The 15044-nt window shown below is 32.3% G+C and overlaps 1 protein-coding gene across 1 annotated transcript; it reads right to left on the bottom strand.

Annotated features, from left to right (window-relative positions):
* Window positions 1–2503: 2503 nt before the first annotated feature.
* On the bottom strand, window positions 2504–4227 carry LOC139520013 (52 kDa repressor of the inhibitor of the protein kinase-like). The gene is made up of 2 exons (XM_071312381.1): window positions 4086–4227; window positions 2504–3325 (listed from the first exon to the last, which is right to left on the bottom strand). The coding sequence occupies exons 1-2, from the start codon at window positions 4123–4125 to the stop codon at window positions 2583–2585; spliced, it is 783 nt and encodes a 260-aa protein (XP_071168482.1). The 5' UTR covers window positions 4126–4227; the 3' UTR covers window positions 2504–2582.
* Window positions 4228–15044: the final 10817 nt, after the last annotated feature.

Genomic DNA, 15044 nt, shown 5'->3' with positions numbered 1-15044 from the left:
AAGAGGTTCCATCCTCTGTTTTTCATTTATAACTTTTACAACTAATACAAAAACAATCTTTTGAATTAAACATACATTTTATTACACCAATTTGTATTTACATTTTCATGACTAGAATATACATTTTTACTTTGTGGCATTACTTTGGCAACCAAGTATTCTATAATATTTTGTTGAGGCGCCAGGGTGACTACCGATTACCTATACACAATGGCTATCAGCTGACCTATGTTGACCTGGTAGTTAAACACATTTATACCACCACCTACCATGGGGAGTGACCAGGGAAAATACTTGTATTACCAATGCTCCAGTTATTAGTGCCCCACCTGTTGGCAGGTGTAGGCCTCCTCTCTATAAGATGAGGTGGAGGAGGTCCCAGAGTTACCCATCTGTAGACCCCACCGTTATGTGGATGTCCAGGGAGACTGGTAGGGATTGGGGGATTATTTCACTCGGCCCTTGCTCTGGGCCTGACAAGTTCTACAATTTGCAGGTTTGGAAAATGTGGTTAGTAGTAATGGTGGGGTCTACAGTTGAGTAACTCTAAGACCTTCTTCACCTCATCTTATAGAGGGGATAAATTAAATGTCTTCAATGGTCAGCTAAGTGGGAGTTTTGCATTGAGGTATTTCATGCTGCTTGCAAATGTTAAATATTTCGAAAAATCAAAACAATTGAATTATTCATGTATATAATGAGATAATAATACAATTCATGTAAATTTAAAGGAGCTAGACATAATTTCCACTGTGCAATCCAGTTTTAAATTATGTCTATTACCATGTAATTCATACAGGATAAATGCAAGTCACATTCAAAGAAAATCAGGAAACTTTTTTTCAAAACATGATTTTTTTACCATTCTAGATAAAGTATGTAAAAGTTTGGTGTATTTTCATGACATCACTTGACTTGATGTTATCAGGACATATTTGTTAATAAATATTCTGACCTTTATTTCCACATTTCGAGCCGGACTTAGATCTTAATTCCCATTCTTCTAACTTAACAATGTTTTGTTTGTTTTTTGTTAAAAAAAAATACATTTCATTGTGGACTACATGTGTGTTTGTGGATGAATACTTACATAAACTTAAGCTGTAGGCACAGCCGTTTTTGATTGCACTGTGGCTTGTAGCTGCTCCATTCTTGTAGCTAATTGCTTTTCTAGTGATTTAACTTGATGAGCACAGCTAATAACATCATTCTAAAATTACAAATAAATAATTTAAATAGCAATAACTTTTTGACAAAAATCAAGAGAAAATCAGTCTAATCTTAGTATTTCTTATACAGATTGCGTACAAATATACCAATTTGAATGTTAAGTTTGTAACCTAAAAAGTCTTTGTTAATGGTAGTAAAAACTGATGTCTGCTTTCATTCATAAGGTGTCCCATCTTCAAAGCAGCCATATCTAAAAGGACAAGGTTACCTTTTAACCTTAACTTTCAAATGAAAACAATGTCACATAAGATAAACATGAGTTATCTCCCATGTTCATTTGTCTATCAATTTTCTATGTAGTACAGTGCTGAAACAAGAATTCAGCAAAACACAGTTACCTGTATATTTATTGGCCTCACACAATGTGGGCGGATTTCTGAATCTACATTCTGTGTTGTGGCAGTTACTGCTTTATCTAAAATGGCTGGTTCTATAGAAAGACAAAAGATGCCATGTCAGTTAAAAACTCATGAAAATGTGATGAATCATATCAATGTTGAACAGATGCTACTATCATTTTATAATAAGACTGACTGTTTATAATTCCAAGAAAACTGATTCTTCAAAAGTTCAGTAACCTGATTCAATATTTCTTTTAAAAATGGTGCTAAATGTTGCTGTTTAAAATAACCATGATCAGACAAAATTTATCTCTAAATTATCAAGTTTTGTCTCCATTTTCTTGAATTCAGAATTTCAATCTACATTTTTCGAACTTTTACATTTATTGTCTAAAATCTTGTGAAATTTACTGAAATGATTAGAACATAAAACTTACAATCATCAGTTTCTTTTCCTCCTTTACCACATTCCTTATTGAACAGTCTAATACCAGTCACAATCATTGTCAATTCCAGGAGTTGTCTTTCTTTGTCACGCTTTGTCAGAGACATGAAAGTTCCCAATTCTGTTTGTGGGAAGACCCTAGGTAGAGCTGCAGTTGCCTCCCTTACTACAGCTATATATGTAGGGCTACCTAGACCAGACCGTAATAAAACAGCAGAGACAATTTTACAATACAAGCTTTCTAACTCTTCTCTTGTTCTTGCTCTACTGACTGTGATTTCACAGGTTGCTGGTTGTAACCTAGATTCTAAAACTCTTCTGTGTTCTTCTAAAAAGTCAGCTTAATATTAAAAAAAAAAATTCATCAACATTGAATAGGTACTGATCTTCTTCATTCATCTTTCTCATTTCCTCTGCAGCTCTAAAAGGATCTACCTTACTGCCAGTTCTTTTTCCTGCATTGCAGCACCATGAAAATATTTTTGAAGAGTTGTATAGATATTTATATATGTTAATTGAAAGAAGAGGCATATAAGCATGTGTACAATAAAGTATGTCCAATAAAATTAATCTACAAGAATGTCTGGTAGCACTATTCTCCTAGGATTTCTCCTTGCATACTGCATCACCACCTCCTTTGGATTTACAGTCATGTTCCTATGGGCATACATCATGATTAGAGACGATAACCTACTTGTTGACATTGTTGATCGAAAATATGTCTTCACAAGTCTCAGTCTACTGATACTTCTCTCACACTCACATGAGGTTACTGTAAATGTTCCACAAATTTTCAAAATTTGGTGCACATTAGGAAATATAATAAAGTTACAGTTTTGTAATGCTGTGTTTATATCTGAAGGTGGATCAGACTCATTTGCCCATTTTAACTTCCACATATGCATTTCTTGCTCCAGTATTGAAGGAGATGGTAAATCAACCACAAAATACTCAAAATCATTAGTTGAGGATTGAGAAATCATGGTAGGTATTACCTGAAGTCCCATGGATGCCTTGATTTGCAGGTCACCAAACCTTGAGTTCATTTCTGTTAACATGTGATCAAGCAGAGGGATAGCAATTGTTTTCTTGTAATAATCCTCTGTTGATTCACATGGCACATTTGATCTTGTTGTCTGCCTGCCACATATTCTTGGTTTAGATTGGGTTACATCTAAATCATCTGCCATCTTCAATATTTCTGAATACCACTTAGCATGAAATTCACCAATATTGTCTCTTACATCCTGTAAAGCTTCCTTGACAAGGCTCACTGACTCAAGGGCACTCACAACAACAACAGCTCTACCTAAAGAATGAAAAAATATTTAAAAGTAGTTACTAATATATATAATTAAATCAGATCTGTGAATACAGTATTTGAGTTATCTCCCCTTTTCCTGTAGTTATTGACAAAATCAATCAGCATGTTTAATTTTTGTGTTTATGATTTTGAATTCTAATAACAATATGTTGTTGTTGGTAATATGTTCTTTTTGTAATGTAAATAAATTGATGAAAAAAAATGTTTCTGTTTTTGTTTTGCTTCTTTACAATATCAAATTAAATAAGAGTTGTTTCCCTTAGACAGTTATTGTCAGTACCTTGAAGGTTACAAGAGCGCAATTATTTGTAATGCATTTTCCATAGGACCCCAGTGGTATTCAAAAATTTATTTCTTGAAGAATAAACAAACTAGAAAAAAAAGGGTAGCAGTTCTTGAGACTATAGATGTCAGCCTTTTATTACAGCAAAAAAAAAGTATATGGTCATGCGGCACAAAGTGCCCTAAAATGCAGTTGTTATGGAAGCTTCCTAATTCCGCACTAAATTGGAAAGGCTAATTTTGAATGGATCCTCAGTTAATAAAAAAATTCTATCTTCTACACATTGTGAATTATGAATTTAATTTTCACCAATTTTCAAACCTAAATGGATAAGCTTTCAAATAAAAAATAATTCAAACTTGCATCATCCAATCAGGAGCTTCAAAGTATTTTTTTCTGAGTACCATCTTGGGGTAAAAAAGTTGCCGGTTGAATGTAAACAAATAATTGCGCTCTTGTAACCTGAAGTGATGTGATAAGTTGTTTCAGGTATCAAATACATCTCATTGTCACAGGCAGGGAGACTAGAAATTGAAAGGATGTTATGTTGTTTTCTAGACTTTGTGTGTCACTTATGGCAAAAAGTAAAATCACAAAAATACTGAACTTAAGAGAACAAGAGGCTCTCAAGAGCCTGAATCGCTCACCTTAATTTTTTTGGTTAAATCTCTCATCAATGATTATTTTGGCTTTTCAATTTATTTAAATGTTCTTTGAATCGTCCTATTTTCTTCAAAAGCAAAAAAAAAAATCATTTTCTCCTATGATCTATTTTAGCCATAGGAGCTATGTTTCTGACATACAAGGAAATGAAATATAAAATTTATACTAGATACTCTGAAACTCATTTAGCCTAAGTTTGGCTGAAATTGATACAGCAGTTTCAAAGGAGAAGATTTTCAACATGATGAACAAATTGTGAAAAAAGTCTTTAAAGGGCAATAACTCCTTAAGGGGTCAATTGACAATTTTGGTCAAATTGACTTATTTGTTGATCTTACTTTGCTTAACATTTTTGCTATTAACAGTTTATCTGTATCTATAATAATATTCAAGATAATAACCAAAAACTGCAAAATTTCTTTAAAATCATCAATTCAGGGGCATTATACCTGAAAAACCAGTTACCCAATTCCGCTGAAAATTTCAGGACAGGTAGACCTTGACCTAATATATACTTTAACTTCTTGTCTTATTTGCTCTAAATGCTGGAGTTTTTGAGATATAAGCCAAAAACTGCATTTTACCCTGTGTTCTATTTTTAGCCATGACGGCCATGTTTTTTGACGAAATAAAAAATAAAGCACAAACTTTATTTTATACACCCTACTGATCATTCAGTTGAAGTTTGGTTGAATTTGGTTTAGTAGTTTTAGAGGAGAAGATTTTTTAAAGTTAGCAAATATGATGAACAAATTGTGAAAAATTGTCATTAAAGGACAATAACCCCTTAAGGGGTCAATTGACAATTTTGGTCATATTAACTTATTTGTAGATCTTACTTTGCTGATCATTTTTGCTGTTTACAGTTTATCTTTATCTATAATACTATTCAAGATAATGACCAAAAACTGCAAAATTTCCTTAAAATTACCAATTAAGTGGCAGCAACCCAACAATGGTTTGTTTGATTCATCTGAAAATTTCAGGGCTGATAGATCTTGACCTAATGAACATTTTTACCCCATGTCAGATTTGCTCTAAATGCTTTCGTTTTTGAGATATAAGCCAAAAAACTGCATTTGACCCCTATGTTCTATTTTAAGTAACGGCGGCCATGTTTTTTGACGGATCAAAAACGAAGCACACACTTTGTGCATGATAATCTAAGGAACAATCATGCTAAGTTTCATCCAAATCCATTCAGTAGTTTCAGAGGAGAAGATTTTTTAAAGTTAGCAAATATGATGAACAAAATGTGAAAAATTGTCATTAAAGGACAATAACCCCTTAAGGGGTCAATTGACAATTTTGGTCATTTTAACTTATTTGTAGATCTTACTTTGCTGATCATTTTTGCTGTTTACAGTTTATCTTTATCTATAATAATATTCAAGATAATGACCAAAAACTGCAAAATTTCCTTAAAATTACCAATTAAGTGGCAGCAACCCAACAATGGTTTGTTTGATTCATCTGAAAATTTCAGGGCTGATAGATCTTGACCTAATGAAAATTTTTACCCCACGTCAGATTTGCTCTAAATGCTTTCGTTTTTGAGATATAAGCCAAAAACTGCATTTGACCCCTATGTTCTATTTTAAGTAACGGCGGCCATGTTTTTTGACGGATCAAAAATCAAAGCACACACTTTGTGCAGGATAATCTAAGGAACAATCATGCTAAGTTTCATTCAAATCCATTCAGTAGTTTCAGAGGAGAAGATGTTTGAAAAATTGTTAACGACGACAGACGACGACGACGACGACGGACGCCAAGTGATGAGAAAAGCTCACATGGCCTTTTAGGCCAGGTAAGCTAAAAATCAATTTGGAAAGTCCATAATCACATGGCAAAATCAAATAACAAAACACATCAAAAAAGAATGGACAAGAACTGTCATATTCCTGACTTGGTACAGGCATTTTCAAATGTAGAAAATGGTGGATTAAACCTGGTTTCATAGCGTTAACCCTCTCACTTTGATGACAGTCTCATCAAATTCCGTTATATTTACAATGATGCGTGAACTAAACAGACACAATAAATAAAAAATAGTCAAAACTGCAGTCATCATCGTGTAACAATTTTAAAAGGGGCAATTTAACAGAACACAAAAACATCTATCTACAAAAACATTCATTGATTCGTGTGTCTGACGTCAGAAAATTTTATACGTCACATATATCTGTCGTTCAATGTACATACAAACAATTTTAAAATTTCACATAGGCAATGTTAGCATTCAGGGTTAAAAATCAAAAGTATGTAAGAATAAATTTCAGAAATTGACCGAGATTTAAAATAGTCCAAAAGTTATATAGAATCTAAAAGAATCAACAAATAGTTAATTCCACTATGCGATTGAATGATTTTGACGTTTGTGGTTCAACGTATTTTGTAATTCATAATAGAAGCTGTGAGGTAATTCACATTTCCGCACATCTGGCATCTCAAGATAATAAGATTGGGTTGCAAGAAAATAATGTGATAAAAAAATATTCCCCCTGTCACTGGGGTAAAGCTGATGACCGTAACTGCATTCACGGTCATCCCAAGATGTCGGATGAAAAATTAGGTCAGTTTCTGTATTGTCTGTTAAAGTGTTTCTATATCATTTTCTTTACAAATCATACATTGAAACGATGTAAATTTATAAAAGAATCACTCGGAAATCACTAATTACTTCTGAGAAATGTGCATGAAACGGGAAATTCGATTTGAAAAAATCGCCAAGATGACCGTAAATCACAATCGAGATGACCGTAACAGAATCAGCGATTCATAACAAGGCTGACCGTAACTGCTTTAAAGATGACCGTAATTTGTAAATGATGACCGTAACTTTTAAAGGGATATTAATATGAGAGTTTTATCAGTGAAGGTGAGCTCCAGCAAAGTAGATCCTTAAAATAGCATTGTACGAAAAGCGTATCACAAGGCGGAACGTTGTCAATTTGTATATACAATGTATACAGAAATGTTATTCATACAGTCAGGATTCCACTTCTTCAAAATTATCTCCCCATTACGTGAGTTCATGCTCACAATCGTAGAAATGGAAGCCATTGTAGGGATGACGCTCTGCCAATTTTGCTCTTGAAAACTGATAAATTTATCCACATAGCACCATTACGATCGATCGTTATATGTCAGTTATATTTTAAAAGACAAATGTATCTACTAGCTAATGAGCATTAGTTAATGATCTTGTCTGCATTGATTCAACTTAAAAATATTGTCTGTTCGGATGTCAGATGGAATTTTTGAAAATTCTTAAGCATTTAAAAAAATTCTAATAAAATATTTCGTGGAAGGGCAGACTAAACAATTTTAGTGGTTGAAGATTATAAACCCTAGTTATCACACACAAGAAAATCATATTTTTTCGAAGATATCCATTTTCATCATCCAAATTAAAAGACTGTCGTCAAGTACTTTTAGAAAAAATAGCTATTCGAACACACCTACTCTGTTTTTGTGATTCATTAGATAGGTATCTCACTTGACCCATATATTTCATCTTTTCGTACTGTCATTTTTTTACGTTATAAAGTCAACCTGTAACTTTGATATATAATAATGATAGAATCTGAAGCGAGATGCTATATAAAATACTCTTTGCTTTGAACACCCAAACATGCCCTAACATAAAAAGGTGCACTCGATTTTTCTCTTTTCGATACAATCGTTACCTGTTTTGGGGATTTTTTTCTTGATTCACATAAGGGAAGGGCAGACACGAAAATTTCTGAACTAAAAGATTGATATGTTCTCCGTCCGTGATAAAAAAGGAGGTTATGCATTTTCTGCATCCAACTTATAGATACTATATATAAAAAAGAAGATGTGGTATTATTGCCAATGAGACAACTATCCAGAAAAGACCAAAATGACACAAACATTAACAATTATAGGTAACCGTAAGGCCTTCAACAATGAGCAAAGCCCATACCGCATAGTCAGCTATAAAAGGCCCCGATAAGAACCATGTCGTCGACTTGATATCTTATTGTTTTGCATTACTATGTAATAGATACATTGAAAACTTATGCAAATGGTGTTTTTAAAATAAGAAGTTTGTCGTTTTATTTGTTTCTATTAACTTTTTAAAATTTTGTTACTATATCAAACATTACAGTTAACATTTATCGCTTTCTTAATACACACAGAGCTTCGATTCTTTTGTTCTATTTCAAACGTGTTTCCGCCTGCATATATCAAGACAAATTAAGATTTTAATCTGCTTCCTCTGGAACCATACACATGGGCTCGATTACCAAATATTCGTATGTATTATTAATGTTTTTAATGCTCCATTTATTGGCATTATGTTTTTCTGGTCTGTGCGTACGTTCGTCCGTTCGTCTGTTTGTTTGTCCAGCTTCAAGTTAAATAAAATTGAAACTTAGTACACATTTTCCCTATAGTATGATCTTTTTAATTCTAATGCCAAATTAGTTTTATCTCATTTTCATAGTCCACTAAACATAGAAAATGATAGTGTAGATGAGGCATCCGTGTACTAGGGACACATTCATGTTTCTTCAAATTTTCGTCGTATCGCTGTCAATTTGTGTTAAAATTTTAACGTCGATATCAATAAATATTTCATTGTTTACGAGAAATATGCAATTTACTATCATTGTTATAAATCCTAAATATGGCCAATTATATTATAGTTTAAAAAAAGAATTTATGAAACATATTTATATCCGCTAACCGAGCCCCTATTGAGATCGACAAACTCAACAAAAAAGCTTTGAATACAATACGGATATTTCTTAGAATTGATGGTCATCCTATAAAAGTTACGGTCGTCCTATAAAAATTACAGTCAGTCTTTACAAATTACGGTCATCCTTTACAAGTTACGGTCATCTTTTTGCCAATCACGGTCATCCTTGTTTTATGTTACGGTCATCTTGAAAATATTTTGATTATGATTTACGGTCATCTTAACGATTTTTTCAAATCGAATTTCCCGTTTCATGCACATTTCTCGGAAGTAATTAGTGATTTTCGAGTGATTCTTTTATAAATTTACATCGTTTCAATGTACGATTTGTAAAGAAAATGATATAGAAACACTTAAACAGACAATACAGAAACTGACCTAATTTTTCATCCGACATCTTGGGATGACCGTGAATGCAGTTACGGTCATCAGCTTTACCCCAGTGCCTGTGCCCCCAATAAAAAATATTAAAATATATGAAATTTGAAAAAATATAAACTTTGTAAAATAGAACCTTGTAGTCCAATTTTAGAGAGCACCATACACTTAAACACAAGTTATTGTCTAGAAAGTAGAAAAATCCATACCCTTAAACTTAAGTTATTGTCTGGAAACCAAATGTCTTTGGACGATAAGGATGATAACAACAAAGTGATACCAATATACTACTGGAAATAACTATTTTGTTTTGTGGTCATATAAAAAATGATAAGATATCAAGATTATTGGATATATTTACAAATTTACTATATATACATACTACTTTCATTTCTTCAGCTGAAGTAACATCATGACCTTTATTTATGTATCACTTGATAACTGACTTAATATGGGAGGCTCTATGATCACATAGCCCTAAAATAAAGAAACAAAATGCAACTATTAAGCAAATAAATTTAGTATCTGCACAAAAATCTGCAGACATCTTTTCAACTTTAATTTGTTAAGAAATTCATTTTACATTTTGCCAATTTTTTGTAAGCGGTCCTCATAATGTTAAGTTTTGAAACAAAATAAATTTTGAAATGATTCAATGGTGAATTTATTATATACATTTTTTGTCAAGTGTATATAATAAATGCTGCAGATCATACCTTTGCCATCCTGAGCTTCTGAAAAGATTTGAGTTTATTGCCAACATCTCTTCTGAGTGAAGCCATCATTAATGTGTCCTGCATTGTCTGAATATATGTAGATTTCTTTAATATCTGGTATCAAGGTATGAAGATCAGCAACAATATCTTTGATCAGAGATGATGTTGTAGAGGAATTCTGAGATATCTGAATAACAAAAAGTTGACTTAATAAGACAAATATTTCTAAACTTAAATTTGAAACAACAAATATGCAAAAAATGTTTGTTTTCAAACTTTTTTTCTGTTTTTCTTTGCAACACTTGTGCACATATATGTAAATTCTTTCTACTTCCTGACAATTATTTCCTACACATTTAATTTGTAATTGTTGTAGCGCAATTGTTCTGTATTTGACTAAAGAGATTGTAAACATATCTTATTAGTTATTCTGTAATTTGTTAATAGCCCTTCATCTGTGAGTAAAAAAGGCATAGCTGTAGAGCTACTGTTTGCTATTGGTGCTTTCTTTTTGTTGAAGGCCTCCAGGTTCTTTCTGATCAAGAAAAAAATAATAAAAGGGCTGTTGCAACGCATTTTTATCTTTCTTGTTTCACTGTATGTGATTTTACATGTTGTTTTATGCATATTTACTATATAGTTTGATATATGCAGTGACAACATGTTCTTATCACAATATTCTAAATGTAACATACAAAATTGGTGAGTGAATTAAATGGTATTTTAGCAAGTAGAAATAAAGAATTCATACCTGAGCTGAAAATATATGCACATGTGTGAATTTTTTGATGCATCCCTGTTCTTTAAAAACTGACAAGGAAATGTGCTAGTTCATGCCTCTCTTTACAAACCAGTCGGTTTGACCCTCCCTATATTTTCTTGGCATCATCTTCATTGCCCAATCACAGGTCACTAATACTTGTCTATCTTTCAAATCTCGTACAAGATCTAACCTTGCATCTTCTTGGTTTCGTGATCTCATTAAATGGGCTTTCCAGTCTCACAGTAATGCTCATAATCAACAGCTGACTCAACCTAATGGAAGATTAATAAATAAAAAGTTGTAACACTTTAAGCACATTTCACTATGTGCATATTAAACAAAGGACACAGAAGGATTCATGACAAAATTGTGTTTTGATGTCGGTGATGAATTTGTAGATCTTACTTTACTGAACAATCTTGCTGCTTACAATTATCTTAAATTAAATTATTAAAAATTTACTATAAAGAGCAATAACTCTGTAAGGGGTCAATTGACCACTTTGGTCATTTTGACTTACTTGTAGCTCTTACTTTCATTGACATTATCACTGTTTACAGTTTATCTCTATCTATAATAATATTCAAGATAATAACCAAATATGGCAAAATTTCCTCAAAATTACCAATTCAGGGGCAGCAACCCAACAACCCTTTTCATCTGAAAATTTCAGGGCAGATAGATTTTGACCTGATAAACAATTTCACCCCATGTTAGATTTGCTCTAAATGCTTTGGTTTCAGAGTTATAAGCCAAAATCTACATTTTACCCCTATGTTCTATTTTTAGTCATGGCGGCCATCTTGGTTAGTTGGCCAGGTCATCAGAAACATTTTTTAAACTAGATACCCTAATGATAATTGTGGCCAAGTTTGGTTAAATTTGGCCCAGTAGTTTCAGAGGAGAAGATTTTTGTAAAAATTTACAGACGCTGGATGTTGACGGACGATGGACGCCAAGTGATGAGAAAAGCTCACTTGACCTAAAAAAAAAGGAAAACCTCTCTCAATGAAATGGCATTCTAAATCATAACAACATAATTATGCAATCATGTTCTAATTAATTATTTTGCAGTAGGAAAAACATGTAAAGTACCCGAAAAAGTACTGCATCTTTGTTCTCCCAATTCTAAACCAGGTGCTCCGCAGGGCACAGCTTTATACGACGGCAGAGGTCAAACCCTGAACAGTCGGGGCAAGTATGTACACAACATTCAAGCTTGATACAGCTCTGAAATTGGATTGTTATAAAATTTTTGACATAATGAGTTTTTGACACAAAATAAATGTCAAGATCTTACAAATCTATTGTGCAATATTGTGCAATCGAAGATTTCTTCTTCAAACTTTTCAAAAATTTGGAATTTGAGTATTTGAAGTATTAAGAAGTATTTATCTTATAAAGTAATAAATAATTTATTTATAAAATTAATACAATGTATCTCATAAAAACTATATTAATTGAGATATATGAATTTTATAAATCATATACGAGATATCCTACATATTATATGAGATATCTTACATATTATATGAGATATCTTACATATTATATGAGATATCTTACATATTATATGGTATATCTTACATATTATATGGTATATCTTTTATATCATATGAGATATCTTAAAGTTGAAATAGAAAGAACAATGGCTTGCCATAAATAAATCTTAGTTTAATATGAAGTTATGAGAAACATATTGCCAATGTTCTGATTTATTAGCCATTCAAGTTTTTTTCCACAAATTTCCAATATCATTGTTCTAAATATTCTGGTTTGTATGTGCATACTCTATATATATTACCTTAAAGTCTTACTTTAGATAGCCTTTACCACTAAGAAGACATGAAATCATCTCTTTCTTTCTCTCATCAGTGATCTCTAATTTTTCTGTTTTCCAGGTCCTTTCAGCCACATAGTAGTCTAATCCCTCTATACATAATCATTTTCATACAGATGCAGAACAATCATTTAAAATCTTGTATAATGTTTAGGTACCTGTAAAATGAGGTGTAAATTTATCTCAAAAATCCAATTTTAAGTTGGAGGAAGATAAAATTAATGTTCATGTGGTTATCATATAGAGGTCAACTAAATATTTTCATGAGGTTATCATATAGAGGTGCAACTTAATTTTCATCTTGTGTCGTTACATCTTGGATTAGTAAAATTAAAACATTTGCAAATTTCGAAAAATATGGTCTAAATTATCAAATTTTCAGGGGTAATCAACATGCATGATTCTCTCTTCATATTGTCTTGTATTCATTAAAGAATTATACACTCAGTATTCCATTCTAGTCACAAAATATTTTTTTATGTAGAAGTTCAAATAATAATTTTTACCCGGTCAGCTAAGACCAATTGTAACAGTTAATATTCTATTATACCTAATGGTTTGATATCTTCTGTTTCACAATATTGTATGTACTGGGTTAGGCCAATTAAAACTAATTGATAGATTTTCTTCCCTGCCCACCCCAATTTTTTTTATTTTAAAAAATTTACGATTTCTGGATTTTTTTCATGTCCGTTACCAGTAACCATTGATCATACTTTCATTTCATTCAAACCTTCCTGTGTCCAATTTCGGTTTTGTATTTCTTCGAGTAATCTTACGAAAATGATTAAGTCGACATATTCTGCTGGTTAAAGATGACAACATCATCTACCGAGAAAAGAGATTGATCACGAGAAGGGCATGAAATATTCGGGTTACAAGTAAAAGGCTGTGTCCAAGAACACAATTTGCAGTATGTGACAAATGATTAGATATTAGATTAGATTATTCTTTTTATATATACAATGACTTTATGTCAGGAAATTTGGACTATGTCTGATATCCAAAGCGCAAGTATCGTGGAACAAGTTGGTACAAAAAACATGACTGGATTAAAGAAATTGACACAAGCACAAACTTGTTAGATTTATGACTGTATATTGAGCCTGAGACTACTATATGCTCCCGCTTACTATAACAGTCTCAGATTGAGCTAAAAAAAAGTCGACAATCATTTAATATTATCATAGCAAGCCCTTAGATTTAAACATGGCTGTTGTTTTTTTGTTGACATCAATCACCCTCTGTCTCAATACTCTCAATATAACTTCTTTTTGGTTAAGTTTATGTTTAACATCATAATCATATTTGCATCTTGCTTTAAGTTAAAACACAAACAGTGTTGAAAGTAATAGGGTTTGTGTTTCAATTTTATTCTGTACTATATAACACTTGTGTTGCATACATTTGTACCAATTAATAAAAGTTTATGACGACTACAAACCTTCGCTTAGAAAGAAAAATAAATTATAAGTAGGTATAGTCCAACTGTTTTTATCTGCACTGGCACCTGTACATATGATTTTCACAGAGCACATTTTGGATGACACAACTTTAATTTTAACACATTCCTGTGATGTGTCAACCGACTCTTTACGGATTACCCTTCCGGCCATGTAGATGTAGAACTGAAGACAGCATTTCTCCACTTTTTTTATGTTTACTATATTTAGTTTTCTAATGTGTATAACAGTAAACTGTGGTTGCAAATCAGAGATATTTATTTAAACGTTTGAAAATCCTGTACGATTCCTTATACATGTAAAATAAAATTGAGAATGGAAATGGGGAATGTGTCAAAGAGACAACAACCCTACCATAGAGCAGAAGGTCACCAACAGGACTTCAATGCAGCGAGAAATTCCCACACCCGGAGGCGTCCTTCAGCTGGCCCCTAAACAAATATATATACTAGTTCAGTGATAATGAACTCCATACTAGATCATACTAAACTCCAAATTGTACACAAGAAACTAAAAGTTAAAATAATACAAGACTAACAAAGGCCAGAGGCTCCTGACTTGGGACAGGCGCAAAACATGACATGCAAGTTAATTTTACACTTGCTTATGCCCCCGTGGTATGAAGAACTTGTCACAATATGGTTAACAACAATACTAACACAAGTATTAGCCTTTCAAAAAAGGGCTAGCCGTCTCTTAGCTGATGAAAATGGAAAGTTTTCTCGCTTTGTAGATTAGTTCATTTAGAATAGCCACTTCCATCAATCAACAAATTTTACCACACACGTTATGAAGTAGTATATATCGTTTAACGTTGTTGTTTACGAAACTCCAGAAGAATCGACTATTTATAGATAAAAGTT

Source organism: Mytilus edulis, chromosome 4, assembly GCF_963676685.1.
Source record: "Mytilus edulis chromosome 4, xbMytEdul2.2, whole genome shotgun sequence".
NCBI lineage: Eukaryota > Metazoa > Mollusca > Bivalvia > Mytilida > Mytilidae > Mytilus > Mytilus edulis.
This window is presented reverse-complemented; position numbering and strand designations above follow the sequence as displayed.